Source organism: Chionomys nivalis, chromosome 11, assembly GCF_950005125.1.
Source record: "Chionomys nivalis chromosome 11, mChiNiv1.1, whole genome shotgun sequence".
Taxonomy (NCBI): Eukaryota; Metazoa; Chordata; class Mammalia; order Rodentia; family Cricetidae; genus Chionomys; species Chionomys nivalis.
Genome location: NC_080096.1, coordinates 28,573,787 through 28,589,481, shown reverse-complemented (window position 1 = coordinate 28,589,481; position 15,695 = coordinate 28,573,787). Strand labels below are relative to the sequence as shown.

Below are 15,695 nucleotides of genomic sequence, written 5' to 3'. Positions count from 1 at the left end.
TGGGGCTGGCAAAATGGCTCATTGGGCAAAGGGCACTTGTCACCAAGCCTGACAACCTGAGTTAAATTCTCTCAGGACCCATAGAGTATATGGAGAGAAGTGACTCCTCCAAGTTGTTCTCTGATCTATACACACACACACACACACGAGGTGCGTGTGCAGGCCAGAAGACAACCTCAGCTGTTGTTGCTCAGTTTTCAAACACCTTTTTGTTTGTTTTGTCTTTAAAGACTGAATCAGCTGGACTGTGGTGGCGCACTTTAATCCCAGAATTTGAGAGGCAAAGCTTGAGTTCCAGGCTAGTCTGGTCTACAGAGAGTTCCAGAACAGCCAGGGCTACATAGAGAAGCCCTGTCAGGGAGAAGAGGAGACATAACAGGATCTATTACAGTCCTGAAACTCACTGGCTGGCTGTTTTCACTTCTCCAGCACTGTGATTACAAGTTATCATGCCTGGATTTTTATATATGAGTTCAGAGGATCCTTGTGTTTGCAAGACAAGCACTTACTGAGTTATCTACAAAACTCATTTAGGCGTGTGTGTGTGTGTGCATTCATGCATGCATGTACACACAGGCAAAGGTCAGAAATCAGCCGAGCGGTGGTGGCGCACGCCTTTAATCCCAGCACTCGGGAGGCAGAGGCAGGCGGTGGATCTCTGTGAGTTCGAGACCAGCCTGGTCTACAAGAGCTAGTTCCAGGAGAAACCCTGTCTAGAAAAACCAAAAAAAAAAAAAAAAAAAAAAAGAAAGAGGTTAGAAATCAACTTTGTGTGTCTTCTTCTTCCTCTACCACTGCTCACCTTTTTTTTGTTGTTGTTGTTGTTGTTTTAAATAGGGTCTCTCATTGAATTTAGAACTCAGCAATTCAGCTGTAATAGCCACTCTCCTGACTTTCTATGGGTACTGGGGATCCAAGCTCTGGCCTGCAATCTTGCGCAGGAAGACCTTTATTCACCAAGCCATCCACCCAACCTCTTAAAAACATTTCAATTTCTTTATTTCTCTATTTATTTGTTTGTTTGGTGTGTGCTTGTGTCTGTGTGTTGGAGGGTGTGTGTGCTTGCTCCACGCATGCATGTGGGGATCAGTATAGTCCAGCTTGGAGGAGCGGGTTCTCTGTTTCCATCATGCAGGTTCCAAAGGTGGAGCTCAGCTGGACAGCAAGTACTCTTTTCATCCACTGAAGCATCTCTCTGTCCTTTGAAAAACATTTTCAGTACTAAGGTTTATATATAGTCACACCCAACACTCCAAGTTAGAAGGCTGTATTCCCAAGGAGAATAACTAGATCTCCTTGGCTCTTTTGTCTCTTCTTTAAATGGATTATGTCACTTGATCTCTACCCAAATTAGTACAGATTGAACTAGTACATGGTGACATAGATTTATTCAGTTAATCTTGTCTGTTTTTGTTTTTTGGTAATGAGCTGGCTATAACTTCATTGGGAGGCCATAACAAAACTGTATAAAAATTCAAAAACAGTAATAAGTTTTGTTTACAGCAGCTATCTAGAGCTGAAAAGTTCAACTCAGCTTTGTCATATCTAACAGTTATCTAAAAGTTATCTATTATCTATGCCTAATAAGCAGCAATAATAATAGCACCCCAAAGACAGTCTCAGGAGGATGGAAATTTACTGTGCTTTGCAAAGATCAATAAGATTTCCTAAATGAGCATGACTGAGATTCATCCTCAAAGGATGTTACAGAACTGAAAAACGGAAAGGAAAAGAGAATTCCAAACCAAACACTGAGATAAAATTATCTTCTGAGGCCAATCTAGGCTACGTAGTGAGACCTGATACATACCCTAGAGGTGGGGCAAATAAGGGGTCGATGTGTTAAGATGGGAAATAAAGGGTCGATGTGTTAAGATGGGAAATAAGGGGTCGATGTGTTAAGATGGGAAATAAGGGGTCGATGTGTTAAGATGGCAAATAAGGGGTTGATGTGTTATGACGGGAAAGTTGAAATGGGAAAAGAAAGGAAAGAATGTTGGGCAGATATTAGATTATGGAGCACTGGAATGCACTGGAATGCTCGGCTGAGGAACTAGACTTGAAACTCCGTATCAGCCTCAGGAAACGAAAGGACCAGATGCTCTGAGTACATGGGTGCTTGATCGTGGTACACGGAAATTCCCAGCTGACCTCAAACGGTTAGAAAGAAGCCATCACACCCTGAAAACTTTCATTTAAGAACAAGTAAGCGCAGAGCTTATTATAAACGTCCAGGCAGGGGAACTTCCTAGCAGCTGTGTATCTTGGGAGAGTTCAGTGGAAGGTCTAATTCAGAACTTTGTAAGAGAAGGTAACAAGAATGAAAGGCTAAGGTCATATAGGGTGTATACATTTTTATTCTAAATTATGGTACAAATTTATATTTGTCCCGAGAGGCTAAATCCTCCTGCAATAGGCATTTTTAAGGTTTTTCTGCCATGAATAGTGTAAAATGACATCATGTGACTCAGCAGTGAGTCTTCTTATGTGTATGAGGCATCTGTAGGGAATGTGCGCTGTGTGTACGTGCGCGTGAACTGCTTGTTCCTGAGAGGTTCTCTCTCTTTTTTTTTTTCTCACAGTCCATAAAGGCTATTTATTTATGTTTTACATCTCTAGAAAAAGAATCCCAGGATTTTCCCTCCTGTGTGCTTTCGTCTTGCCTCTTCATGGTCCATGATGCCAGCTGAGGTGGTCAGTGCAATGAAGACAAACTGGCGGGACGGGAGCAGGTTGTTCTGCCATTTTTCTAGGTCTTTGAATTGCACATCAAATCTAGGGCTTATCACTCCACACTTGTTCAGCCTGCCTGTGAGGTTCACGACGATCTTCCCAGCTCTGTGGTCATCAATGATTTCAAATTCACCGATGTAACCTTGCTTCATCATCATGGTTAGGAACCGAACGATGACTTTGGAGCAGGGCCTGATGAGGACCTGGCGTTTGCCTCTCTTCTCTGCATTGTTGATGCTTTTGAGAGCATCGGCCAGGACGTTCATGCGCACCATGGTGGCGGCGCGGGAAGATGGCCGAAAGACTTTTTTTTTTTTTTTTTTTTTTTTTTTTTTTTTTTTTTTTGGTTTTTCGAGATAGGGTTTCTCTGTAGCTTTGGAGCCTGTCCTGGAACTCCCTTTGTAGACCAGGCTGGTTCTCATTTTTATACAAGGAAATTTTCCTTTTCATGCTATTTGTAAAACTTTTTAAATGATTTTAATTGCTAATATGCACTGAACTTTGCTTTCAACTCATTTAACTCCTATTAACAGCCCTACCAAGTGCATGCTATGATGACCCATAATACACAGATTCACAAGGTATACTGTAAACTGCAGGGCTGGGATTCAAAACCAGCTAATCCATTCCACACTTGTAACCACTTCAGCTGGACATGTCAAACATTCCAAACTGTAGCCCCCTTTTAGTATATGCATTATATAATTTTTTTTTTTTTTTTTTTTTTTTTTTGGTTTTTCGAGACAGGGTTTCTCTGTGGCTTTGGAGCCTGTCCTGGAACTAGCTCTTGTAGACCAGGCTTGCCTTGAACTCACAGAGATTCACCTGCCTCTGCCTCCCAAGTGCTGGGATTAGGCGTGCGCCACCACCGCCCGGCCATTATTATATAATAATTTTATCACTACTGTCATGCTTCATTTTCCTCAATCTACTATATGAAATGTTGTAGCACAAAATCTAATTGGTCTTAATAATAAAAACTCGGAGTCAGCTACGAGGTGGTGAAAGTTGAAGGATCAGAGAAGCAGAGCAGCCAACCACTGGAAAGGGGTATCCTGTCCTCAGACTGTCTCCTCGGACTGACTGCATAGACTGCAACCTCAGACTGACTGCAGCTCAGATTGACAGTTTCAGACAGCATACTATCTCAATGAAACCTGATTGCATGATATTCCTTATATTCCTATTTCGGTCCAGCCATATCCCTTCCTGTGTCTACTCCCTAGTGCTGGGATTAAAGATATGTGTTTTCCAAGTCCTGGGATTAAAGGTATGAGTCACCACTGCCTGGTTCTGTTTCTCTTTTAGACTGGATTGATTTTCTGTAGCCCAGGATGGCCTTGAACTCACAGAAATCAGTCTGCCTCCACCTCCCAAGTGTAGGGATTAAAGGCGTGTACCACTACTGCTTGGCCTCTATGGCTCACTCAGCACTCTGATTTTCAGGCAAGTTTTATTTGTTAGATCACAAACAAAATATCACTAGAAAATGTAAAATTTCAAATACATACTAAAAGGTAACAGTAAAAGCACCTAGTTTCACCATTATTAGCTCATAACTACTTGTTTCATCCACACTGCCCAATTGACTTTAATTATTACTATTAAAAGATATATATTACTTTCTCCATAAACACTTCAGTAATTGTCTTCAAATGTTTCTTAAGATAATATCACTATTGTAGGTCCAAAGTAATAATTCTATATGTTTTTAATTAACTTTTTGTTTGATCTGTTTTTTGAGATGGTAGTCTCACATAGCAGGCCCCTGGCTGGGTTAGAATTCACCATGTGGCTGAGAGCCATGAAATACTGCTACTTCTCCTGCCTTTATCTCCCAAGGGCTGAGTATGTACAAGCTACCCTGCCCAGTATTTAATTAAGTACATATTTAAAAAGAAAAGCTTAAAAAATACTAATCAAAACTATCGTCTACATTTTCCCAGTAATATCATGTCTAGTTGAGTTTTGCTTTTTTTCTTACAATATAAAATCAAGGTGAGTAAAACAACTCCCCTATGATTAAAGAGGAGAAATGGGGAAAGGATTGAAAAAGGCCCAGAAAACAGTATACCAGCTGACCTCATCCCCATTGCTGCCCCGGATCTTATATAGCTACCCCCCACTCCAAACTATAGGGGTGCTGAGGTGTGTGGAAGGACATATGAAGCTCACTTCCTTGTGCACTGGGATCCACTAACTGTATGGGCAAGACACTGGCGGCAGGAGCTAAGATGGGAAGATGAAGGGATTTTCCAACCGTTTTCCTTGTTTAAATGAGCCCAGTGTTCTAGACACTGAACGGCAGACAGGAACAGAGTCCTGGAAGGAGGGAAGGGCCATGAGGCCTTGTCTGACCTCAGAGCACAGCTACTCTCCCTCCAGCTTCAAATCCAGTCTTCTCAGTGCTCTGAAAGCCATGCTTGCCGGCTGCCCTCCGCCCGCCTGCCTCTACTCTCACTAGTTCCTAATAACAGAAGCTCCAACTGTACACTGGCCACAAATAACTTCCACTGTCTAAAATATGCACTTGGCAAGAATGGGCATGCAGTTCCGTTTCTGAAAAGCAACAAACTCATGGTATAAGGTTGTACACCAAAGCTCCCTGAGCACACCTGAGCCAAACAGCATGAGGCAGAACAAGTTTATGCAGACAGATGTTACTCTGTAACTCACATTATTCTCTGAGATGTATTATTACTCTAACACATTAGAAACAAAACACAATAAAGCAACAGTACAGAGCCAGAAGGTGTGTGACCAGCCACAGCTGCTCCTCCGATCGTGCTGGCCTCACGCTCCCACTCTACAGTGGGAGCTTGTCCTCCAGACAGATGCTTGCCCAGGAGTCCCACCCCACACTCACAAATACCCACGTAGTCAGAACATGCTGCCCCCTCTCTTCCTAGCTGTTGCTGCCCTGTAGGCCTGTGGCTAGTTGGCAAATAAGGGACAAGGTCCCTGAAGACACATTACCACACAAAGACGATGCAGGTTTCATGCCCTGTGGCTTTAAAGATTTTCATTCTGAAGGAACTTCACATTTAACCTACGAAGTTATTTCTTAGGTTACATATGTCAGTCCATAGTCAACAGCTTAGTCACACACACAAAAATGTCTGCATCTCTAGAGCTTGTGTTTCATATGCTGCAGAGGCCAATACACCAATAAAAGTTCAACCATGGATGATCTACATACTATACTGTATGCTACCCAGAATTGCTCTGTGACCGTACCTCAGTTTCCAGTTTTCTGAATTCTCACATGATTTTTGAGCTCTAGAAATATTACCATTACCAAACAAGACATATTAAAGCCCTAAACAAGTTCAATCACAAAGTGAACTTTGTAGTTTTGAAATTTCAAACTGCCCCAATCTCATTCCTCTTCTCCTATACAAACACTCAACGAGTGTGATCACTAGACATAACCTCCCAGGGAAGAAACACTCAACGAGTGTGATCACTAGACATAACCTCCCAGGGAAGAAACTACATTAGCTCTACTAAGAATACTACTCTCCGGAGAGAAAAGCAAGCACCCTGAAGACAGCTGCCTTGCTCCCAAGCCTTCAAGATCCCTTACGCCCCTATATCAATCTTAGGAACTAAGCTAGGCTTCCCTTTATGCTACATCACAACTTCTTAAAGGGGATAAACAAAACAACACCTCTGGCCTAAGTAAGCAGAATATCTAGCACTGCACCTTGAAAGATAATCCTACCAGATAGCTTCAGCAATTCTACTACATGGAATTATAAACCTGGGATTCCCCAGAGCTAACAAGACTTGGTTTTAAGCATCAAGGGACAGACCTGAAATAGATTCTGCTTGCCAAACTCTAGCAATCCCCCATGCAGTGCAAAGTTTGAAATGCACCAAGACCCTGACTGTTTACCCCACTCTAATATGTCTGAGAGGCAGGAATCCAAAAGACAGTTTGATTACCCCAAATATACCACCCACCTCCTCCAGACCCCACGATCAGTATGGCTTGCCTCCAAAGACAAGGTACCATCCTCTTCTGAGAAGGGTGTGGAGGTCTTTTCAGGTTCTGTATCTTCAGGCCGGAGCCCATGGAGGGGCAGCCCATCACTGCCATAGCCAGAGGAAGATGGCAAAATGCTCACAGTGATGCCACCGACAGATAAATCACTCTGGGAAGCAGGCAATATGGGACCCCGGAGGGACACTTCACCTCCGTGGGTAGCTTCTATGTGAATAGGGTCCACTGACTGTTTTAGTGTTGATGAAGCAACAGAATACTTAGCAATCCAAGAACCTGTGGGAGGGGCACTCAGAACATTCTTGGTTCTTCCCCCTACACTCCATCCCTCTGAAAGTTGGTCTTGATCTCCTGTGTCAGAGGGGTAGTCTGTCCCAGGCAAAGTGCTGCTCTGAAATCCAAGCAGCGTGCTTCCCTGTTCCACTGCAGTCTCTCCTTGCAAAGGCAGCAGCACAGCCCTGCTGCTGCAGGATGCTGTCCTCGGAAATTCCACCAGTTGGCTCACAGACTTCTCACAGTTCCTTTCCGCCGGGTTATCAAGCAGGTGAGCAATGACTGTCATACCCTTTTCCAGGGAACCCCAGACCTCTCCAACAACCGATGACTCAGCCTCCAACAGAAGGTGAGCAGTTTGGATCTCTGCTTGGAATCTCTCCTTTACCTGCACAATCATCCCTTGATCGCCCACCCCTGAGTTGGGAGCTGAGTCTCCAAGCAACAAAATGTCTGATGGGGGATGCTCTGCCCCTCCCACTCCGTGCTCCTTTGGGAGACTCGCTGTGAACTTGGTTAGGGTTTTAGTCTCTTCAATGACTCCAGTGACTTCCAAAGGCTTCTCTTTGTGAGGTGCTTCTAGAATAGGGGTTTTCTTCCCTCTCCACTTCCTTTTGAACCGAACCCTCTTCTTGGGAGATATGGGAGCCTTCTCAGGAACAGCTATGGACTCTTTCGGCTCCTTAACACAGCCCAGTGAATTTCCCATTTCTTTCCTCTCCCAATCTCAGAAAAAAATGCAGTTAAATCAGTCCTTGAATCCCAGAGAAATTCCAATGTCGGCTTCATCGGATTCGATGCACATTAAAAAAATAATAATAATAATAATAAAAAAAAAGCACTATGCCGGCAATCCCTCCTATCCTTTCTCCTCCCTCCCCGCCTCTCGCCTCTCTCTGTCTCTACCAGCCGCTCGATTCAGACAGCCATCTTACAGGCTCAGAGCTGCAAGACAAATTTCAAAGCATCTCACTGCAGTTCAGAAATCACTTGACCTAAAAGCAGACAGAAACCGGATTGGCTGCTGCTTCCTCTCTCTAAATATGAGGTAATTGGAGCACTGCCCTCAGTAACACAAACAGAACGCAAAAAGGAGCTAGAAACCAGGGAGAGGGAGGAGGAGGGGAGAGCGTAAGAGTAAATGGAAAAGGGAGGGGAAAGGAAGAGAGGTACCCTGGAGGAAGGAGGAGGAGAACAATATCAAAGAGGGGGAAAGCAAACCAGCTCAGCTGGTACTAACCAGCAAGGGAAAGGGAAGATGAGACTGGAGAAGCTGCAATTATGGCTCCCAAACTCCAAAATGAAATACGTTTTAATCTCTGCTCCAAGATGTCCAAAAGAGAATAGCAAGTAAAATATACGTAATCATATTTTAACCTAAGAAAGACTGGAGCTGAATCCTTCCATTAAGAAAAGGAAAAGGGGCATGGACAATCTAATCTCCTGTGGCATATATGGCCATTTCCAAAGAAAGAAAGAAAAATATCCATTAATTTTGATGGCCATTAACATGTGGATGAAAAACCTGGAAATCGATTTATGAGTATAGTATGTTAAAGCTTGATGGACGGGTGATCACTTGCTAATAAAATGTAAAAAGCCAGGTCACCAACAGCATTTGACAATTGTTCATTAGTAATCATCAATGCTGCTTTTATGAAAATATGACACTACCATATTTTAAACACTATGTATGTGCCAAATACTGTAAAGGTGTGTGTGCGCGAGCATGCGTGCGCATTATCCTGTTTCTCGCATCAATCATGTGAAGCCCAACTTTGTAAGTAAAGAAATTCAGATTTAAGAAAGCTGATTAACTTGTCCAAGTTTAAATAAGTGACAACACCAGGCACAATCCTTCTAAGACTTCATTTTAACTAGGCAAAATGGTTTATATCGGTAATCTCAGTACTTGGGAGGCTAAAACAGAAGGATTTCAAAGCAAGTCTGAAGCTAGCCTGGGCTACTGAGTGAGACCCTATCTCAGAAATACCTAAAGCATAAAAGAGACCTTTCATTTCAGCTCCATTCTAATCACTAGAGGGAGGGAAATCGGCTCTCAGCCATATGAACAAGAAGATACCCCCACAGTTCTAAACCAGCAACTGGACTCTGCAGTTGAGCAACAAAGAAATCTAGCAGCTGCTGCCAACTGGAGGAGGGAGTCGTGGCGGCGGGACTAAGACTCAGGTGATCTTCACTCAAACTGAACCAGGGAATGAAGTCTGAATTACATTTAAGTGAGCTGTACAGACCACACCCTGTGCTATGGCAGGGTTCCCCTACCCTGGTGTTTTCAGTGACAAGTGAGAATGCACTACAACCCAAAGGTTGTCTCTGAATGGAATGGAGAAAAGAGCTATGTACGTTTCTTCCCTGTTGTAGCTTTTACCCTTTTCTGTTTCCACAGTGCTGCGAATCAGAGGGCCTTGTATATGCCAGAGGCAAGTGCACCACCACTGAGCCACACCCTCCGTGTGTGTGTGTGTGTGTGTGTGTGTGTGTGTGTTAAATGTAATGGGGTTTTGTTATATTGTCCTGGCTAGTGTTGAACCCCTGGGCTCAAGGAATTCTTTGTCATGCCAGCTCTGTGGCCTTGTACATGACAGAGACGAGCACACCACATTGAGCCACACATCCCCAGTGCGTGTGTGTGATAAATGTAATGGGGTTTTCCTATGTTGTTCTGGCTAGCATTGAACCCCTGGGCTCACGGAATTCTCTGCCATGCCAGCTCTGTATAAGCACTAAAAACTTTTATCAGCATAGCCCTACCCACCTTCCCTGAAGACCTAAAATGAACCTTCCTGGAAGGAAAAACGAAAGAAACCCTTAAGCCTCTGCTCCTATGTAGCGCTCCTGAGGCTGCCCCACCTACTTCAGCAGGAGCCTCTCCCCTAAGTCTGTTGCTAAAGATGACATCAAAGCTGCAGCGCCATCTTATGGACAACATGAAACACAGCAAGAAAGAGCATGGAAAACAGATTTAGTAAATCAGTTCCCCAACAAAAACCATGACAATACAACCAAGTTGTTAATGCAGTCACCAAACCTTTACAAATCCAATGACGAAAACAGAAATAATGGAACTCTTAAGCTGCATGCAGCAAGGTATAAGCTTGACTGTCATCAGTTACAAATACGCAAACAAATCGCTGAAACAGATCAACCTGGGACAAGAGGGAGACGGCAGCTTAGTTATAACCATCAGTGCCGTGGGTTTCTCTGGGAGCTTATGGAACTTATATTTGCTTCTGTGCACCTACTCTTTTCTAAATGTCTACATATATCCGCTGTATCGTTTTCTTCTGCTACAGAGAAAAACTGGTCAAGACAGGAACAGAAGTTTCAGTGAGGTTGAACTAGGTTCAACCCCCACCTAAGCTAAGTGGCTTAACTAATTTACTCAGTGATTCAGATTCCTTACCTATACAATGTGGACACAACCACCTACATAATGGGGGTGTAGACAAGACTAATGATACAATGTCCATAAAGTACTCCCATCCGATCTATAGCAATTCCTTTTATTCCCATTTATGTCTGGAGCTAAACATTAGGAGCCATCCCTAGCTCCCACAGAGATCCCAGTACACTTTTTTTCCTTTGACTAGATTCTAAGGAAACCAAGATCCAAAGTTTAGAAACTTGCGTTTTGTTCTTAGAGGAGGCTGCTTCCGCTGTTTTACTAAGTTAATTCTCACCACAGGACTAACCTCTCCATGGAGCTTCTCCTGGTACAACCTATGAACACACGGCTGTACCTTTGGGAAAGTGGGCTTTTGAGATCTACTTATAATAAAAGTCTTTTCCTTTGGCTTTTTGTAATTAGCCATTTGTTACCCATCGTTCTACTTGAGAAATAATCAGAGTTAAGGAGCACATCTATTCACTCACTCTACGAACAAGAATGACGTCTCATCATGCCCCAAGTGCTGAGCACATAAAGCACATAAAACGCATGCCTCAAAGAGGAGGAGGGGCAATCAGTCGGCATGGTGGTTTATACTTATAACCCTAAGCACTGGAGAGGTGGAGGCAGGAGGATCACAAGCTCAATAAGAGTCTGGGCCACAAGAAACCTTCTCTGGAGGGAGGTTGGGAGAGAGAAAACTAAAAGTTCTCAACAGCACAAAATAGGCATGAGCAAACCTAGAGCAGGAGCTCTGCCATCGCTATAAAGGCACGTGGCCCAAAGAGGCCAGCTGGCCTCTCTATCCAGTCTCCTCACCTGAGCATGCTAATAAAAAACAGCCATCATAGCCCATTTTTCTGGTTAACCTACCTTCACAGCTTTTAGATGATCAAATTCATAAAACAATCCATCCACTTAATGAATATTCATTGAGTGCCTATTCTATGACAAGCAAAGACAAGGAAGGCACCATTGACAGTGCTAAGCTTACTCCTAGTGCAGGGATCAAAAGCAAACCAACAAACAAGAAACATGTAATACGCCAAATAATTATATTACCTAACAAGTATTGTAAGTCATACAGTAGTTTCGAGAGCAATTTGTAGACAAGCTATAAGCAAGAAAAAGGAAAGAAGGGTTGGTGAGATGGCTCAGCAGGTTAAGAGATGTGCTGAGTAAGGTAATCCACCAAAGTCTGATCACTGAAACCCCTCCCACACAAATGTGGAAGAGAAGCAACTCCATAAAGCTGTCCTCTGGCTCCACATACAACCTAGAAACTGCAGTCGAGGGGTCTATTCCCAGACTCCTTCCATTAATGGAAGGCCACATACAGACGGTTCACTGCAACAATGAGCAGTTTGTTTATATAACTAAGTAATAATCTACGAACAACGTATGTGAGGCACAGCTGTGAGGAGTACTACTCATGTCACACTCTGGCAATCAGTTCAGATGAACAAGCCAGGCCACCCTTCACCATCACTGAAACCCCCCTCCCCCCCAAAAAAGGGCTGGGTATTTAGCTTGGTAATAGAGCATGGGCCTTGCATATAAAAGGCCGGAATGGGCACATTGAAAATATAAAACATACAAATATTAGCACATATTGTTTATGACTCCAAATCTGCTGTAAAGACACAAAAGCATTTAGGGAATGATATGTCAACTTCAGAAGAGAATTTACCATGGGCAAAAGGAACAAGAAAATTGGCTGTATCTGAAGGGTTTTGTTTCTTTAAAGAAAAAGAAGAGGGAAAAAGTCTCTGAAGTATAAAGAACAAAATATTAGCCTCTGTCTCATTGTAAAGTGACTACACATAAGGATCGCATATGCTTCTGAGCCCTCAGAATTTTCATAACTAAAAACAAGTTGAAATGAAAGAACTCCGACCACTTAACACATATTTTTAAAATGTGTCAAAAATATTCTAGAAACTGTAAGTCTCCCTATAAAGATATTGATACTACCAATCTCATCAGTACTAGCAAGTTTTAATCTGGACCTAGCCTCTATTTCAACAAAAACCACCATCTCTCATCTACATGTACACAAACATCAGCGTTCTCCTTCATCAACACCAATGGCAAAGGCTGGATAAAATGACTATTTTGTGATCTCCTAACATCTAACAGTGCTTTGTGTGTTTCTACATATAATCACATATAGTAACAAGATATTACAATATATATGTATATACTGTAATCTTGATAAGAATCTAATAAGTATATATAGAAGAAAAAAAGAATCTACAAAGTTCAAGCCAGACAAAACCCTAGCACAGAGAAGGGGAAGCGAACAGAAAGTCCTACCCTTAATCAAAAGAAGCTATGTGCAGTTATGTCAGCGAGAGAGGAAAAATCATTTTTCTGGGCATATACACCAACCACACTCCAGCACAGGTCCCATGCTAGGGAACAGCTGGTCAGCACCAAATGGAATCTACTTTTTTGTGTGTGTTTGTGAGGGTGGTGGTTGTTTTGTCTTTTTCATTTGTTTTTTTCTTTCCACTGAGAGAGAAAGAACATGAAGTTGTGTGGGGGAAATCTGGAGAAGCTGGGGAGGTAAAATAATACAATCAAGATATAAGAAAAAAGACAATAAATCTTTTTTGGTTTTTTTTTTTTTGAGACAGGGTTTCTCTGTAGCTTTGGAGCCTATCCTGGAACTAGCTCTTGTAGAACAGGCTGGTCTCGAACTCACAGAGATGCACCTGCTTCTGCCTCCCAAGTGCTGGGATTAAAGGCGTGTGCTGACAGCCCAGCTGGCAATAAAAAATTTTTTAAAAGAGATAAATTGTGGCAGAGTGTCCTGTTGGCCTGGCGCCAGAGAGACAGCAAGCAACCCCACCCCCACCAGCCATAGCCCTCTCTGGACCATACCTGGCATTGTTAGCACCCAGCCCTAATTCATCCTTTGTGTTACAGATACCTTTTGTTGCTCTATGTGAATCTTGTCTAAGAGTTTCCCAAGAATACAGAGCCTATGCAAAACTTGGTTAGGGGCATCCCGGAAAACTGTGGTACCTCATGAATCAGGTATTTACACTTGGTATTGTATTTTTGGAAGCTTCATTCAGGCTGTTTTGGGATATGGAAACCTACAGGCTAAAGTGTAAATATAGAGAAAAATAAAAACGCCACAAACTAAGGGAAAGTGCTTTTCAGTCCACCGAGAATGGGAACCCCTGTGGCCACAAAGGTTAAGTTAATTCTCAAGGTGTCATTGAGTATTCATTTCACGAACCCTCATAAACCCAAACACCAGTACTGTGATACCCACAACAAGAAATGAGAGCATTATCTACACAAAGACTATTATAAAAATATTCATGCTGGGATAGTGAGACAACTCGTGGTGAAAGGTGCATACTGACTGCCAAGCCAGATGGCTTGACTTCAGTGAATGGAACCCACGGAATAGGAGAACTCCTGAAAGTCTGAACTCCATATGCACACTGTGACATGAGTATGAGTGCATATACATGCAAACAGAAATAAAATGTAAAAAATAATAAATCACATCATTGTTTATAATAATCCCACACCCAAAGGGGGGGGGGAGAGCCCAAATGCCATCTACTTCTGAAGAAAAAAAAAATGACATCTATAGTATGTAATATAACAAAATACTAAAAAGCAGTGAAAAGCCGACATATGCCAGGAGGTGGTGGTGCACTTTAGAGACAGAGACAGATGGATCTCTGAGTTCGAGGCCAGCCTGGTCTACATAGAAAGTTCTAGGGCAGCCAGGGCTACAGACAGAAACCCTGTCGGGGGTGGGGGACTAGAGGGGTTGGGAGTGGAATTCCAATGTACCAGGCATAGTGGTGTAGTCCTTTAATCCTAGCACTCAGGAGACAGAGGCAGAGAGATCACTATGAGATCAAGATCAGCCTGGTCTGCATAGAGAGTTCCAGGACAGTCAGCCAAAGCTACAAAGAGAAATCCGGTCTCAGGAGGGGGAAGAGAGGGAGAAGGGAAGATGTTCTAAAGCTGTGCCAATAAGTCTCAGGTTTAGATCCATGCTAGCAGTTTACAGGCAACACAGGGACAGAGGACATTGTTAGAAGATATTCCAGGAATGCTATCAGCATCTTAATAAACTCTATAAAAGTCCTAAATTCTCCAACAAGTTGTACATGGGAAAAGATGGATTTGATACAATATATATGTAGACCTATTTTGGATTCTGAGTCAAACCAAGCTTTTTTTTTTTTTTAAAGTGAGATCACTGAGCACATCATAACATTGATCAGACATGTGATAATTTTATGAAGTATTAAATTTTAAGGTATGAACTTTTTATGACTTGCATAAATGAAAAGGCCTGATCTTTCAGAGATACACACCAAACTATTTACAGATAAATGCATATAAGGTCTGAGCTGAGGCTTGAGGAGTGAGTTAGCTATAAAGGAGATATGATTATGAGTTGATAACTCTTAAACTAGATGTGGAGTATGTGCTAATTCTTTACTACATTTTTTCTATTTCCATAAATGAGTGAATTTCTTATAACAAAAAATGTGTTTGTGGAGCTGGAGAGACGACTCAACTACTGAGAGCACTGGCTGTTCTTGTAGGCGAGCTGGGTTGAACTCCCAGCACTTACATGATGGCTCACAACCATCTAATAACTCTAGTCCCAGGGAGTCCAACATCCTTTTCTGGCCTGGCATGTACAGACACATATGCAGACAAAATTCTCATATCCATAAAATAAACAAATTTTTCAATTAAAGAAAATGTGTTTGAGCCGGGTGGTGGTGGCGCACGCCTTTAATCCCAGCACTTGGGAGGCAGAGGCAGGCGGATCTCTGTGAGTTCGAGACCAGCCTGGTCTACAAGAGCTAGTTCCAGGACAGGCTCCAAAACCACAGAGAAACCCTGTCTCGAAAAACCAAAAAAGGGGGCTGGAGAGATGGCTCAGAGGTTAAGAGCACTGCCTGCTCTTCCAAAGGTCCTGAGTTCAATTCCCAGCAACCACATGGTGGCTCACAACCATCTGTAATGAGGTCTGGTGCCCTCTTCTGGCCTGCAGACGTACACACAGACAGAATATTGTATACAAAATAAATAAATAAATAAATAAATATTTAAAAAAAAAAAAAAAAAAAAGAAATGTGTTTGCTGTATTAGGTATGGCGCACGTGGCCTCCTGCCTGCATGACAAGCAGCCTGCTACCCAGCCACACCCTCAGCACTGGAAGAGCTGTAAGCGGAGAGAAGACAGCTTCCTGGGCACCCACTCCATTGTGCCCCTCT

General features: G+C 42.8%; 2 protein-coding genes across 9 annotated transcripts in view; both read right to left on the bottom strand.

Moving 5' to 3' along the window:
- The window catches only part of Macf1 (microtubule actin crosslinking factor 1), a 345,446-nt gene that overhangs the window by 172,488 nt on the left and 157,263 nt on the right, over positions 1-15,695 (bottom strand). The window lies entirely within an intron of this gene.
- Positions 2,595-3,024, bottom strand: LOC130883741 (40S ribosomal protein S15a-like). The gene has a single exon (XM_057784482.1). It carries the CDS (start codon positions 3,006-3,008, stop codon positions 2,616-2,618), a length of 393 nt encoding a protein of 130 aa, XP_057640465.1. The 5' UTR covers positions 3,009-3,024; the 3' UTR covers positions 2,595-2,615.